The sequence below is a fragment of the Carassius carassius genome, chromosome 6 (genome assembly GCF_963082965.1).
Source record: "Carassius carassius chromosome 6, fCarCar2.1, whole genome shotgun sequence".
Taxonomy (NCBI): domain Eukaryota; kingdom Metazoa; phylum Chordata; class Actinopteri; order Cypriniformes; family Cyprinidae; genus Carassius; species Carassius carassius.
In genome coordinates this window covers 27,380,467-27,395,958 of record NC_081760.1, presented here as the reverse complement: position 1 = coordinate 27,395,958, position 15,492 = coordinate 27,380,467, and the positions used below count along the sequence as shown (strand labels likewise).

Sequence of the window (15,492 nt, the reverse complement as noted above, 5' to 3'; positions counted from 1 at the left end):
ATATAATCACAAAAAAATGTCAGACTCATTTTTTAAAACACAGAACTATAATACTCTGTGACTCATTTTTTAAAACTCAGACTTATACTCTCTATCTGAGACATGTCTCCTGTTTCCTTATTTTCTGAGTAGCCCCCAGCTCTTTAATTTGTAAAATGGTAGGTCTCTGGCTCCACTGGTGCATATATATATATATATATATATATATATATATATATATATATATATATATATATATATATATATATATATATATATATATTTTGGTATACCATTGAGTAGCTGCAGGCTACAATCATTCTGAAATCATTTTGATACTGAGGTAACTGCTTTAACGATCTTTCACATTTTCACATAACGATCATAACTTACTGTAACTGCACTATTTTGAGTAGGATAGGTTCGTTAGTTTATTTCGGTGTTTAACTATGAAAACATGCTCCTCAGCAAGACCTAAAACAAAACAAAAAAAGACTGAACTTGCCTGGAACTCAGGCTGCTGTCCTTGCCAAGATCGTCAATAAAATTGTCGATCTTGAGGTTTCTTAAAAGCTTTGCGTTGCGTGCCATAATCCTCACAGATATTGTGTGTCTGCGATCCTTCCTATCAAGGAAAAAGCCAACGACATGACATATAAAGTTGATCCTGATTGGTCCTCTTCTGTGCATTCGAAGTTCTGATTGGTTCATGCAGATAGAACCTTATAGAGCCAAGTTAGAGTTCGACTTTGTAGATAGAACCTTTTTGTTTTTTAAAAAAAAAGAAATCCCAAAATGTACACAACTAAAAAAAAAAAACATCGCATAATGTAAATAAGTTGTCACAGAATAAGAATATGTGAATAACTCAATTTTGACAAAAATGTCAGATAGAACCTTATAATTCCAAGGGGACGAATTGTTGATGTAACCATGGCATTTCAACTTCTTTATATGCAGACTCGAACTGTTTTGTTGAACCGTGGTTACACGGGACTCAAACTGGAGCTCCTCGCCTCTCAAATACATCTCTGAACTCCGTGAGCTACCGAATAAACCTACCGCCCATGAAAACCCATAGATGTTAAGCTGAATATGGTTAATGCGAAACTGCAGTGATATGTGTCACAGAATCACAGGCTGCCTCACCAGCCAAACCAACCTCCCACACCAGTTCACAATCACCTGATTACTAATCACTGACACCTGCATCCACTTACCACACCATTCAAATACACACTCACCACAGTCAATTGTCGGCTGGTCTCAAGGTTACAAGCTTCTCAAGTGGATCTCTTGCCTATCTGTCAGCCTGTCAATCCTGGAAGCCTCTGCTATTTATTGAAGGACTAGAAGTTTCATCTCAGATAATACCATTTTCTTTGCTTCCATTGTCCTTCTTTCATTCCTGGAAGCCTCTGCTATCTATTGAAGAACTAGAAGTTTCATCTCAGATAATACCGTTTTCTTTGCTTCCATTGATCATTTCAGTTTTGATTCTCCTAAGTTGGAAGCTTCTCTTCAGTTGCCTTAATAAACTCCCCTGCTTGTTTGAATCTGCCTGTTTGCCTCCCTGACCAGTTATGACAGAAGACCAGACCTGATAAAAGTATACTCAGCAAAATTCACATGGATCCTTGGAGCACATCCTCATCTGAACCACACCACTAGCCTGTCCCATGGCCTGGCCAGCGAACTTCTCTGGTGAGGCAGCCTCCTGCAGCAGGTTTTTGTTGCAATGTTCCCACTATTTCAACCCCACTTGTGACTGAATGGGCGAAGGTGGCGTTCATCTCATTGCTGTCTGGAAGAGCCCATCTACGAGGATACCGTGGGGCTTGAAAGCTTCCTCCAAAAGGCAACTCTCATCTCTCAACATCTAACAGCTTGCCATATGGAATCTGTACACGCTGCTGCTGCCGCCTCACCCATCCTCTCAGCTCCAGAACCAGAGCCCATGATCACAGATAATTACCACCTATCCTCCATGGAACGGTCCCGTCAACTCACCCAAGCCTCTATCTCTACTGTGGATCCAATGAGCACCAGCTCTGCATCGGCCCCATTCTTCCACCACACCCAGTGGTGAGTACTATCCAAATCACTCCAGATGTATCTTGCATGGCTCATATAGATACACTCCTAATGTATCAAAACCAATCCTTTCCAGTCAAAATCCCTGTGGACTCAGGAGTTTCGGGAAATTTCATCTCCTCCCGCAGCCTTGATGGATTCAAAATTCCCTACTGCAAAAATGACAACACCTACTAGATCACCGCTGTCCAAGGAAAGCCAATGGGCTGGAGTGGCACCGCACACCGGAGGTTGGTCTATGTATTTGGTGCTTCCACAGTGAACGGACCTCGCTACTGGTCCTGGAGGAGGCCGTCGTGGACATAGTCCTGGAACGCCATTGGCTCTCCAGGCATCAACCGACTATTGCCTAGAAGACCAGAAATTCTCGAGTGGAGTGCAGAGTGTAGGCAGGAATGTTTAAAGAATCTGCCCATCCCAATCTTAGTCTGAATCAACCTCTCCATCTGCTCCACCTCCGTGGAAAGCCCAGACTCACCACATGTCACTCCTATTCCTCCTGAGTATCTGGCATTCCAGGAGGTGTTTAGCAAGGTCGCAGTCACCTCACCCCACCTCATGTCCATCCACCTCACCTGCAACATCAAGCTTCTTCTTTGTGGCCAAGAAAGATCAGGGTCTGAGGCCCTGCAATGATAACCATGCACTCAATGGCCTTTCCTCTGGTTCTGGCCGACTTGGAGGAACTATGCAGTGCACTCCACTCGTCTTCAGCAAGTTTGATCTAAGGAGTGCCTATAATCACATCTGTATCTGCAGGGTTGACGAATGGAAGCTTTTTTGAGTACCAGTTGATGCCCTATGGCAGGGATAGGCAACTTCGGTCCTGGAGGGCCACTGTCCTGCAGAGTTTAGCTCCAACCCTAATTAAACACACCTGAACAAGGCAATCAGTTTTTTCGGGATTACTAGATAGATACAGGCAGGTGAGTTTTTATGAGGGCTGAAGCTAAACTCTGCAGTATAGTGGCCCTACAGGACCGGAGTTGCCTATCCCTGCCCTACGGGCTCTCCAACTCACCTCCCATCTTCCAGAACTTCTTGCATGAGATCTTCAGAGAACTGCTCAACCGTTCATCCTCATCTACATCAGTGATATACTTGTATACTCACTCAGTCTTGAAGAACACAGTGACCATGTCACCCAGATACTCCAACTTCTCCGCCAACATCACCTGTATTTAACCCTCTGAGGTCTAAGGGTATTTTTGGGGCCTGGAGAAGTTTTGTCATGCCCTGACATTCATGCTTTTTTCAGTTGCTCATAAACATCTAATGGCTAAAGTCTAATATCACTGTAATTAGCACTTATTGGGCTATAATAATATGTGAGCAGCATGTATGTACAGTACATGACTGTGTTTTTGAGAAAACAATGTTTATGCATGGTTAGTGAAAAACTAAAAATATTAAATAACTTGAATAAGGCCATAAAACACATACAGAACATTGGTTCCCGGGACTTTTGAGAACTGGAGCTTGTAGCCTAGAATTTTTCTTTCTAAATTATGTGAAAATCATCTTGTTTACTCACTCACAGAAAACATTAAATTGATTTAAATTTTCTAAGACCCTTTTTCTGTAGAAAGGGTCTATGCGAGAGGGCGTGAACTTTCAGCATTATATTGTGATTTACACCTGAGAAGACAAAGGCCCGCATAATGAGCTGCATAATGAGCCATTCAGTCAGGTTTGTGACTGAAAGGGAAAAGTTACAAAAAAGAATGTAAGGGCAAAATAAATATATAAAATATAATTTCATGTTTGTAGTTTATTTAGAATATATTTAATTATCCCACAAAATAATGTAACATTCACTTGTGAGTGCAGATAAACAGTTTATTAGGAACAATCAATGCTGACTTTCAAAGCTGAATTTTTTGCATCATTACTCCAGTCACACAATCCTTCAAAAATCCTTTTAACAATCTGATTTTCTACAAAAAAAAAAACTTTATTGTTATTATCATCATTATTATATTGTTGAAAAGAGCTGAGAATATTTTTTTCAGGGTTTTTTGGGATAAATTGAAATAAATAAATTTGTTACATTTTCATTTATTTGTTACATTCATATTTACTTCAAGCTTTTAAATGGTATGGTGTATGTTATTGAAACTTCATAATGTTTCACTTGATTATACATTTAGTCAGGAATTATTGTTTGGAAAAATTCTAACTAGTTAAATGTTAACACATTATGTGAAACCTAATACAAGTATATAAATAAATAAAAGAGACTTACTCATGTTTATGATCTCTGCTGAATAAAGCGCTTCATTCATTTTTCTGATGAAATCCAAAACTCAAATCCTGAGGTAATCCACATCACATCTTCTTGGGGTGAATTATGTCTTATTCCTCTCAGTGCAAAGCAAACAGTAAAATAATATTTTTTTGAAGAACAGTCTCTCTGCTTTGTTTTCTGTATGGGCATTTACAAGCCGTGTGCTTCAGTGGAACATTATAATCTCAATAGCGTTCAGCGCGTGGGCATGGTCGCATTAGATAATGAAGGGAGACGTGAAAATGGACATTGCGTTGTTTTCATATGGATTACTTTATCACAAAATATTTGTTTTTGTTAGTACTTGTTTAGTTTAAAAGTAGACATGCCAAGCCTTCTATAGATATATCGCTCACGTCTCTATGTTGAGTATTCACTGAGTTACAGGGGATTTTAATGATGCGTTTCTAAACGAAGATCACCACAGACCAAGGCTGCAGACAGCACACCTTGTTTGTTATCTTTATAAATGCACAAAGTTTTTGTTGTTTTTATGTCTGTATACAAATAAAAGTAGACCCTCGATTGATGTATTGCTCTTGTCTGTACGATCAAAACTGAAAGTGTAATTTATGTTCTGTTCGGGTGTTATCCGGAGAAAATGCCTCACAACGCGTATACGCTGGGATCGACTCCAGAGAGTTTCAAAAACTGAGAAATGTGATTCCACAAATCCACCAACCACTCAAATCTGCCTTCTGTATTGCCCTGGCTCTTTTACACCTGGACTCCAATCTCTGTGCCCTATTATGGATTTTTGAAAATTACCTTTCATGCAGTGTGTTACACAGGTCTAAGTGAATGAAAACGTCCTGGGAAATTTTAAATCTAAAAGTGCACCATGTATAAAGTTTCTTTTAAAAGAAAGAATCGACACAAGAGTCATGAAAACAAGTCATTTTTAAACGAATCTTTAGCTGTTTCAAGGTGACGTCAAACTGAAACATTAGCATATTTATGTCCGCCCACTTGCTGTGCGTGCAGACCCGGGAAAACTTGAACCTCTCCTCCCTCAAACACAGTAGTGGATTTCTTTTGGAGAAGCTCTGCACCGTGAGGGGAAATCCGTTAGGGTATGTCGAACTCATTTTCTCTTCTAACTTCAAAATCATCCGAAATCACTGCAGAAGCACCAACCCAGTGTTTAGTGCAAGGATGGTCAAACACTTTTTCTAAAAAAAAATAAAAAATAAAATAAACAATGATGTAGGACAATTTTGAAGTTGGATGATAAAAGTGTTGGGAGCTTTTTTAAGACATATTCTGAACCGTTGTACACATAGTAGGCATGCGCATAGCAGGGCTAGACAAGACCAGCAAAAAGTGTATAATTTTTATTTATTTATTTATTTAATAAGAAAATTATAGATCGTTTCGTTGTGTAAGTTGCGACTGGTAAATTCTTTGCGACTGTAGAAAGGGAGACCTGAACATCTTGGATGACACAGGGGTGAGTAAATTATCAGGATATTTTTATTCTGAAAGTGGAGTAATCCTTTTTAAAAACTGTTGCCGTCATATACTCTGAAGCCTACTGTGGCATGCAAAATATGTATTTAGTTTTGTGTATTGTGTAGGTTTCTTGTAGGTTTCTTGTAGGTTTCTGTCTAGCAGCAATATCTGTTCACTCGAAATTGTCTAGTATTGTATAGATGAATAGTGAATGTTTGCCATTTTTATTACTTGAACAAACTGCAGTACTTTATCAATATGTTTCTGCATTGGGCTAACACATATTACATGGCTGTTTGGGTGTTTACCACCAAGCTGTGGGGTAAGTAATGGTGATGGGCGTTCTGTTATTGACCGCAATTGCATGCAGTAGACCAATCACAGCTGACTGGGTCATCGAACCAATCACTGCAGGTTAAAGTCCCACAAAGAAGGGGTTTGGAAAAATAAATCAAATTTTTTTTTTATTTTAGTTTATGCCAAAATCATTATTGTATATGGTACGTATGGAAAAGTATATTTTTAATTTAAAGCAAAATGCAATACCTGCCGAATTATTAGGTCATGTTCTCTCCTTTTTTGTCTCCCTTCTCAGCAGAATGGGATATATCTACTCAACCAATCACAGTGAACCATTCCACACACTCTAGACAGTAATGCTAGTGCTTTGAATACAACCGGCATCATATTTTTTCTCATCTACTTTTTACTTTGTGATCAACAAAAAAGGGCTCCACAATAAATTGTGAATGCACTTTTGGAAGTGGAATGTAAGGGAAATGTCATTTTGGAATTTCTGTGGTCTAATGTGATAGCCTATTGTTGGTCATGTTCTCATTCATGATGAAATTGTATTTTATTGTTGTAATTAATTTATAGCAATCAAGATGACCCATTGAATTCATTTTGGGAGTGATGACTGATGAATGTATTTTTAGTCCAGTGCCTCTACAGTATATAAGATTAGCTCTGACCAAGTTCAGAGGCTGTCATATGTGGATCAACTTTTCAACAGTTTCAATATGAAAAATAACTTTAATACACTGTAAAAAAAATTCTAATCTTCCCAACTCAAAATTTTCTAGTGACTGGTCACATCTAAAATTTTCAATTGGCCCAAGTGAAATTCTGTAAATGTAATTTTATCAATTGTAGCAATAGTCTGTTAACATTTGCTCAATGAGAAATAATTTGTTAAAACAATTGAAAAGAAATTAGTTTACCAACCCATGTTATTGGCCCAATTATACATTTTAAATTGTAGTAGCATTCCTTCTTAGTTTTACCTAAACTAAAAATGTATTTTGGTAAATTTATATTAGTAAAGCAACATCACTGTATTGTTTATTCCCCGTTGCCCCAAAATAAATATATATATATATATATATATATTAAACACTCAAGCCATACTGCCACATTTTATTTAATACATTTTATTAAATCTACAACAGTATTGTGAAAATACCTTAAATGGTAAATACATTGAACATTTCTGCACAGTAGACCTTAGTAGATAAAAACCATGCATTTCAATTCAGGATTCCAAGATACACAAAACTCATTAGACCTTAGATCTTACATTAACAAAACCACAATTATTTTAAAAACATGTATTATCAGTGTTTAGAGAAATTTCACTGACATTTTGGTATTTAGGTACTACATTTATGAAACTGCACTAACAATATTAAACATTTAAATAATTAAAAATATTATGTTAATATTTGCTAAAGTGCAAGAATGTCAACACAACATAAAATAAAAGTAACAGGAGAGGGTAACTTTAAATATTCATAAATTTACTTGAATTTTTGTAAAACATTTACAAATATTTGAAACGCTACAAAAGTCTGAAGTAAAAAATTACTTCAGGGTTGTGTTTAGTGTAATTTCATCTTAATATAAGCTCATGAAACTGCATCTTACTCATCAAATATTAAACATGTAAACACATTTACAAATATATAGAAAGCAGCAAAAAACATTCTCACAAAAGGTACTTTGAGCTTAAGGGTACCTCTCCCGTAAGGGTTAAGTGAAATTTCACTTAGTTTTCCAATAATTTGCTCATCAGAGTTTGCACTTTTTTGCTGCACTCAGTTCCCATGTTCAAAAAGACCTTCTGAATGAATTCAAAAGTATATCTTAAGTCCTTGTTGTACTCCATGTTTAGTGCGTAGAGCATGCCAAAGAGGACAATGAACGCACTCACAAAGTCTCCCATGTTTTCCAGGACAACTTCCTCTTCAAGGACAATTGCAACATTTACCACATCGGAGAGGGATCTTGAAGTGGAACTGTTGCTGCTCACCACTTCAAGAATTCCCATTTTCATTCCAACTTTGTGATGCTCCAATGCCTCTGAACTCTGTAAAAAGTATAAAATAGCAATATTAATACTGATAGTGAATAAATCCAGAACAATACAGAACATCTTCTTTCCCCATATTCTCGCTATTTAATAAAATATTAAAAAGTTCCCAATCTAAAATATATAGTGTGACCGGCTGATACAGACTTCTAAGAAATATAATTGACAATGTACAAAAAAAAAATTTCATTTTCATAAAAAAAAGTCAGTAATAAGATGAGAACCAAGAAATACTACATAAATCAAAGTAATCAGATGTAAAATAACACTGGTTAGTTTTCATTGTAAAAATTAAATACAGATGACACTTACAAAATTTATTCAGTCAAGAGTAGAGTGATTTGATTTGTCTTTTACTCTTTGATTAACATGACAGACAGCAGCAGGCTTATTAGACTGCTGTCTCTTTAAGAACTTATGCACGGATCCAATATACAGTTACACAACATGCATTATCTTTCACAACCATTTACATTCCAAAACTGACTGCTTAACTGACCACTCACCAATACAGGTGTTTAGACAATTTTGTGTGTATTTGACTTTAAGCGGAGCAAACCACTCATTTTGGTACTTGCAACATAAATGCTACCTGAGAGAAGGCTTTGTGCATGCCACTTATATAGATCAGTGGTGCACATGCTTTTGGTGTGAGCGTGAAACTTGTAGGAATGACTAAAAGGATTCACAATACAAGCACTATTTCAAGTATTCAGAGCAAATGAAAAGAGTGAATGTCACTTCACCATTAGAGAGAAGAAAAGAGTGAGAACGTGCAGCTGAAACAGGTGTATCAATACTGCAGAGAAGGTGTATTGGAACCATTTCAGATATTTTTAGTATCAATATGTATCGAAGTAATATGTTTTTGACAACACTAGTGTCTAATTAGGATTGTTGTTCTGAAAGATTTCATGGTGGTTCCCCCTGGTTTAATTTGGCCATGCATGTATTACAAATTTTAACAAAGAATTACAAAGTTTATATCTGATAGGTTCATAAAATAATAACTAGCAGATATATTATTCAGAGCGTTTTTGTGTAGAATTGGGTGCCATAAGCAGTTAATGACAAAACCTGATTGATACATGGGACTGCGCTTTATGTTGTTTTATAGTCAACCATAAGGGTTGGATAATGGCTGAGGTGAAAGTGTGTGCAAGCACTGATGTTATACAACTATTATTATTTAACCGCTTGTCATTTTCTGTCTGCTTCTTTTGAGCTTTTCTTATTATATTTATTGTTTTATTCGTTGTTATGATAGGCTGATACAATTGTCCTTTGATAAAAGTTACAGTGAAACTGTGCAAGCACTAACGGAAGGGGGGGGGCTTAAGATATTTTGTGCATTTATTTTTCTGCCACTAAAATTTTCCATTTTTCTTTCGACTAAAAACCATCAATCCCTAGTTATAGCGTAGCTCAGTAATTTAGCATTTTTAAATCTTGCTGTAGAAATCTACCGTCCACTGGAAGCAAGTGACGTAGGAGGCAAATTTGGCAATAATTCTACACAAAAACGGTCTGATTAGTATTTCTGATGTACAGTACTGTGCAAAAGTCTTAGACACGTTGATATTTTCACACGGAAAATGTTTTTAAGCCAGTTATTTATATCTTTTACTGTAGTGTGCGGAAACCCACCTGCAAAACTACAGTACTGTGAAGTTTGGGCACTTGTCAAAATGCTTTAAAGTGAGAATGCTGTCAAAAAATAATAACATAAATACATAGCTTTTATTTATGAATTAACTTCTATTAACTAAATCAAAACGATATTTGGGGTGAGCACCCTTTGCGTTTGAAATGGCTTTTGTCACCTGCATCTATTCATGTAGTTTTGCAGGAAGGTTTCCTCAAGTGTCACAGTTCTTCTGGATTTAGTCCATCTCAGTTTTGTATGTAATCACAGACAGACTCAATGAAGATGAGATCAGATCTCCATGTGGAGCATAGAGACTATTGTCAGACTCTTTATGCATACAAAAATCTCACTGGATTATTACAATTAATTGCAAAATGAATGTTTGGAAATGACACACTACAGTAAAATATATAAATAACTGGCTTAAAACATTTTTTGTATGAAAATACCAACGTGCCAAAGACATTTGCACAGTACTGTTTATCAGCTATTCATTTAGCTACTTATTATTTTATCAACCTATCAGATATAAACTGGAGAAACATACTGTTTTCAAGATGGTCAGCTACATCCAGCAACAACTGAGCCAGTGGTCCTAACAGAAACGGTTGTTCTGACCGGTTTGCCTAATTGACCAATCCTGCATTGAGAAAGGTAAGGACTGCCAACATTATTAACTTGGGTACACATAAATAAATAAATAAATAAATAAATAAATAAATAAATATAGAAATGCATAAATACATGTAAAAATAAATAAATGTAGAAATACATAAATTTAGTATAACACAAATGGTACAAACATAGCGCAATTAAAAAATATTCTTTGGACAAAATTATTCATGTATTCATTCATTTATGCATAGCTGCATTTATCTATTTTAGAATTTTATTATTTACCGTATTTTTCGGACTATAAGTCGCACCCGAGTTGCATCAGTCCAAAAATACGCCATGACAAGGAAAAAAACATATATAAGTCGCACGGGACTATAAGTCGCATTTATTTAGAACCAAGAACCAAGAGGAAACATTACCGTACACAGCCGCGGGAGGGCGCTCTATGATATCAATTGTAGACTACAGGAGCACTGAGCAGCATAGAGCGCCCTCTCTCGGCTTGAGATGGTAATGTTTTCTCTTGGTTCATGTCTCTTAGTTCATTTCCCTTGGTTCATGTCAAATTAATTTTGATAAATAAGTCGCGCCTGACTATAAGTCGCAGGACCAGCCAAACTATGAAATAAAGTGTGACTTATAGTCAGGAAAATACGGTAATTATTCATTTATTTATGCATTTCTACATTTATTTTTTTATTAAATTATCCATTTATGTATTTATTAATTTATTTATACTTAAGTCATAAGCACCTGATTTAATGGAGGAGATTTGCTAGGGTGACTACATAGGTGACTAGAGGGTACAAGATTTATGGGTGACTAGGTGGAGAAATGCCCTTTGAGGGAGGTTAGTCCCATTCACACTGCCAGCGACACGCAGTGACAAAACAACATGATCCCATTAATTTTCAATGAACAGTAGAGAATATAAAAAAATTACCAGAATAGTCTTGCATATGGTTCCATGTTCCTTGAAATAAAAAGGAAGACCCCGAAGAGCAGTAGCCCTTCTCTGCACAGTTAAGTCTGCCATCTGTACAAGGGAATGAAAATAATAACATCTGATTAATAACATTTTTAAATGTATAAACAAACAGACATTCTCTCAGATTTCATTTAATTTGTGTTCTGAAGACAAATGAAAATCTAACAAGTCTGGAATGGCATGAGGGTGTGTAATTAATGACATCATTTTCATTTTGGGGTGAACTAACCCTGTATTGTCACACCCCTACTGGTCAGCTAACAAGGAAGGAATTTGATCAAGGAAGCTGAAGTATGCTTGCTCGAAATATTAGAACCAACAAGGTTCTCGCATGCCAGGACAGCACATTTGAACCAGAGCCCTTGAATATGGCTCTGGTTTGAGCTTCTGCAAGAACCAATGTTCTCATGCATCAAGCAACAAATTAAACAACACAGATTAAATGGCTCATAATGATTTATTTTTGATCAATGTATCTTTGAAGTGTCAAAGCTTTGGGTGAACAGACTTTCAATGGAGGGGCATATCTCTCAGATTTGATTAAAAATCTTCATCTGTGTTCTGAAGATAAAATAATTTCTTATGAGTTTGGAACAAAATGAAGGTGATTAAATGACAACATAATCTTTGTTTTGAGGTGAACTATCCCTTTAAATAAAAAATTGTGACCTACCTGTTCATCTAGATTGTCCAGCAAAGTCTCCAAGTCACAATCGCCTCTCTGTATTACTTTTGCCCTGAAGAGTTTCAGCAAGCCTCTGGAGTTGTTATCCAATGATGTAAGGAATGTGGATTTAAGGTCTAAATGGTTGATCCTTCTAAATTCTGCATAAACCTATGTGGGAAGCATAAGAGAAAGAAAAAGGAGAGAGTTCAAGCAAATAAACAAAACAACTGAATGTACAATATGACCTTAGGAAATATACCTGTTCCTCATTAAAGAGTGCTGGCCATCGTTGATTGAGTGTTGATACAAGAGGCTGATCTTCAACAACCTCACGTCTTCTAAGAGAGAAGGTGAAATCCATCTTTGTGTTCAAATCTCATATGTTCACATCTTTCTTCTTCACCTCTTCTTCCATCCATTTGCGTTCATTCTCCAAAGCTTCTTCATCAAAACCAGTTGGAATGTCAGGAAGAATGTTCAGTTCAGATCTTCTTGGTCTTTTCACTGTTTGTTTGGATGCATCTCGTCTATTCAGTATCAATTCTGCACAACCAAGCTCACGAAGTTTTTGATGGTAATTCTGCATTTTGTTCTTCAAACTTAATGTCCATCCTTCACATCCAGTTTCAGATCCAGGACGTTTAAGGCAGGGATGCTTCTCTATCAATGCAGATGCAACCTTCTTCAAATCAGTGTCCTTTGGGTATGCCTTAAATGTGTATATGGCTTCTGCCAACTTGCCCAACACTTCCATCAAGATGTCTCTTGAGACAGTTAAGGACTTTCCATTTTTCTCGTATTCCTCATTGGCTTTCTGAAGCTTTAGTTCCACATCATAGGAGAAGCAGGGTATTGGAAACTTGCTTGGCCAATGTTCTGACCTTAATAGAGAAGCGACCTGTGTTGAATCTGAGGAAGTTGCTGATGTAGATGGTTGGACGGATAATGTGCTTTCTGCATCTGCAGGGGGATCTGTCAATTCAGAATGCACTGAAATTGGGGTTAAAAATAATTCCCAATGAAGTCTCAAAGTAGCTTTTTCTGGTGGAAGCTCGGAGATGTCATGCAAATTACAAAGTTGATTATTGAAATCTGGATCTTCATACTGAATGGTAAAGCCTTTCTCTATTTGCAATTTTTCACACAATACACGTGCAAAGTTCTTCTACTGAGGATGGGGTAGGCACAGATATTATTCTAACGTTGTCAGGTGAAAGAATGACTCGCAGCAACATTGCAACCTGGAGGACAGGGGACAGTATGAGCAGAATTGGTAAGTTTAGAACAACCAAGTAATCAACCAAGTAAAAATCTCTTTGGTACAACCATGCGTCTTCCGCCAACATTGTAAGCAGCCAGAGGATAAAAATCAACAAGCTCTTGTGGAGTCACAATTGCAACATCACAGTGCGTACTTTGATTTATCTCATACGCCCGGAAATGTTCAATGTAACATGAGGTAAGTCTGTGCACAATGAATGCAACCTCTGTGCCACAAATTAGGATATGATCAATCTGACCAAACTCTGGAAATCCATTTCCATTTCCAATACACAGAATCATTCCTCGACTGTACTGGGTTCCATGTACAGTTGCCTTTGTGGTTAAAGAAAAGGAAGTTTGGTTTGCATACTTGTTCTCAACTGCCAATCTCAGCCTTGCATCAAGAGAGGATATTTTAAGTACCTTAACATTTTCGACATGTAGAGGTGCTTTAAAAAAGCTATGCGAGTCAATTGTGCATGCCATCATGAGTTGATGCTTGTTGGATAACGTCTTGAGAAGGTTTCTGAAATTCTGTGTTTCATGAACAACCTTCTTGAAAAAACTGTGCTTTGCCTCAAAGCGCATTGTCCACAGATCCACTAGAGGACCAAAGCAACAGATCAGGTAAGGACAGTGTTCAAGAAAGTGATGTTTTGGACGCAAGTATGCATCAGGAAAGACCTCTTTAAACAACTCACGATGGCAGGAAATCTTGCTTTCCAGATACCAGACAGCCTCCACTGTAAGTTTTTGGCTTACCACAAGCTCGACAATATCTTTCAAATCCATGATGAGATCCCACGTCTTGTCACTCTCAGGCACCAAACCACCACTCATCAGAGATATCAGTCTTAGTAAGGTCCAGTTTTCGTGAGCGTTTCCTCCAATTGTTTTCTTTGAAGAAAAAGTCTTTGGAATTTTTTGAGGTCTGTTAACCTGGTCAGAAAAGCAGTATTGAAATGAGTGGATTTTGTTGTTTAGCTCTTCAAGAGTAAAATATTTAGACTCAATCCATTTCTTCAGACATAAACTTATCTCAAAAGGCACTATTCCCTCAAAAAGGTCATGCATTAGATCTGGAGGGAAGCCAGTAATGGTGTGGAAGAATTTAAGATGTTTCTGTGGAACACATTCAGATTTCACACCATCCACAGACGATAAAGTCTCACTGCTGTTCAACTCTGTTATGCAGCAATCATGTTGTTCTGGACTTCTTAGCTGAAAAATACCTTCTCTCACCTCTGTGTTTTGAATGTCGTTTAAAGATGCCAAACAAAATCGACAGAACTTCTCCACCCTGAAACTCTCTTGAAACCCTGCAAGTCCATGTGCTCCAAGATTATCCGCAGAAACAGTGAACACTGCTCCCCTAACGTTCTTTCCAAGCCTTTGAACAAAGATGCCATCCTGCTCAAGACACTTTAAATCTTTTATCAAAGGGTCAAAAAAGGCTTCATATCCATTTGCATTCACTTTTGAACTTTTCCCAAGCAGTGCCAACTGAATTGAATTGAGACTTGATTGATTCTGGGATGGCCAGTTCAAGATGACCCAATAAACTGCAGTTAGTTTATATTATTTGCGGGATGTGTGAAAGAAGTGAAAAATCCTGACTACTGAAAAGGCGATTTTCTTTGAAATATTTTCCATCAAAACAAGACTGATAAACACTGTGGGCACTTTCATTGGTGGTAAATGTCTTCTCAAATACCTCCGGTTGATCAAGCAATGTCTGCAGGACTTTCAGAAGGGGAACATAAAAAAATGTTTGTTTGTCTGCCCTGCTGAACACATATTCAATTGGTTCAGTTACTTGGAATTTTTGTTTAAAGTAGCTGGTTCGTTTATGTTCAGTTGAAAGAATACATTTGTGAGAGCAAGCAGTCAAAAATGGGTCAGTTTCATGTAAAACATGTGCAATATCAGTAAAAACTGACAGATCAACATCAGAATTATGTGACTGCAGAATGTCTTTGATTGCAGCCAAAGTATTTGATTTGGAGATAGTTAGAATATCAGTTACAGCATTGCTGATATGCTGAGAGGCCCTTTTGGACACATGTAGTTGTGTTTGCATACACAAAAACAAGGCTGCAAGTTTGTGTTCAAGTGCTTGCTTAGT

The 15,492-nt window shown here is 37.1% G+C and overlaps 1 protein-coding gene across 2 annotated transcripts; it reads right to left on the bottom strand.

The window, feature by feature from the left end:
• Positions 1–7,591: 7,591 nt before the first annotated feature.
• On the bottom strand, positions 7,592–14,955 carry LOC132142564 (uncharacterized). 2 transcript variants are annotated; one of them, XR_009434084.1, is made up of 4 exons: positions 12,364–14,955; positions 12,111–12,272; positions 11,393–11,485; positions 7,592–8,180 (listed from the first exon to the last, which is right to left on the bottom strand). XR_009434084.1 is itself a non-coding variant. In XM_059552524.1 (4 exons), the coding sequence occupies exons 1-4, from the start codon at positions 12,463–12,465 to the stop codon at positions 7,860–7,862; spliced, it is 678 nt and encodes a 225-aa protein (XP_059408507.1). In that variant the 5' UTR covers positions 12,466–13,345; the 3' UTR covers positions 7,610–7,859. The 2 variants fall into 2 exon arrangements, 1 of the variants encoding a protein (XP_059408507.1); XM_059552524.1 differs by having other exon boundaries at positions 7,610–8,180; positions 12,364–13,345.
• Between the last annotated feature and the right edge of the window lie 537 nt (positions 14,956–15,492).

Coding starts and splice junctions, on each gene's coding strand:
- LOC132142564 (XM_059552524.1), bottom strand. CDS start 12,465: ATGGATTTCACCTTCTCTCTTAGAAGACGTGAGGTTGTTGAAGATCAG. Junction 12,273..12,363: donor CACTCTTTAATGAGGAACAG/GTATATTTCCTA, acceptor CTTCCCACATAG/GTTTATGCAGAATTTAGAAG. Junction 8,181..11,392: donor CCATATGCAAGACTATTCTG/GTAATTTTTTTA, acceptor TACTTTTTACAG/AGTTCAGAGGCATTGGAGCA.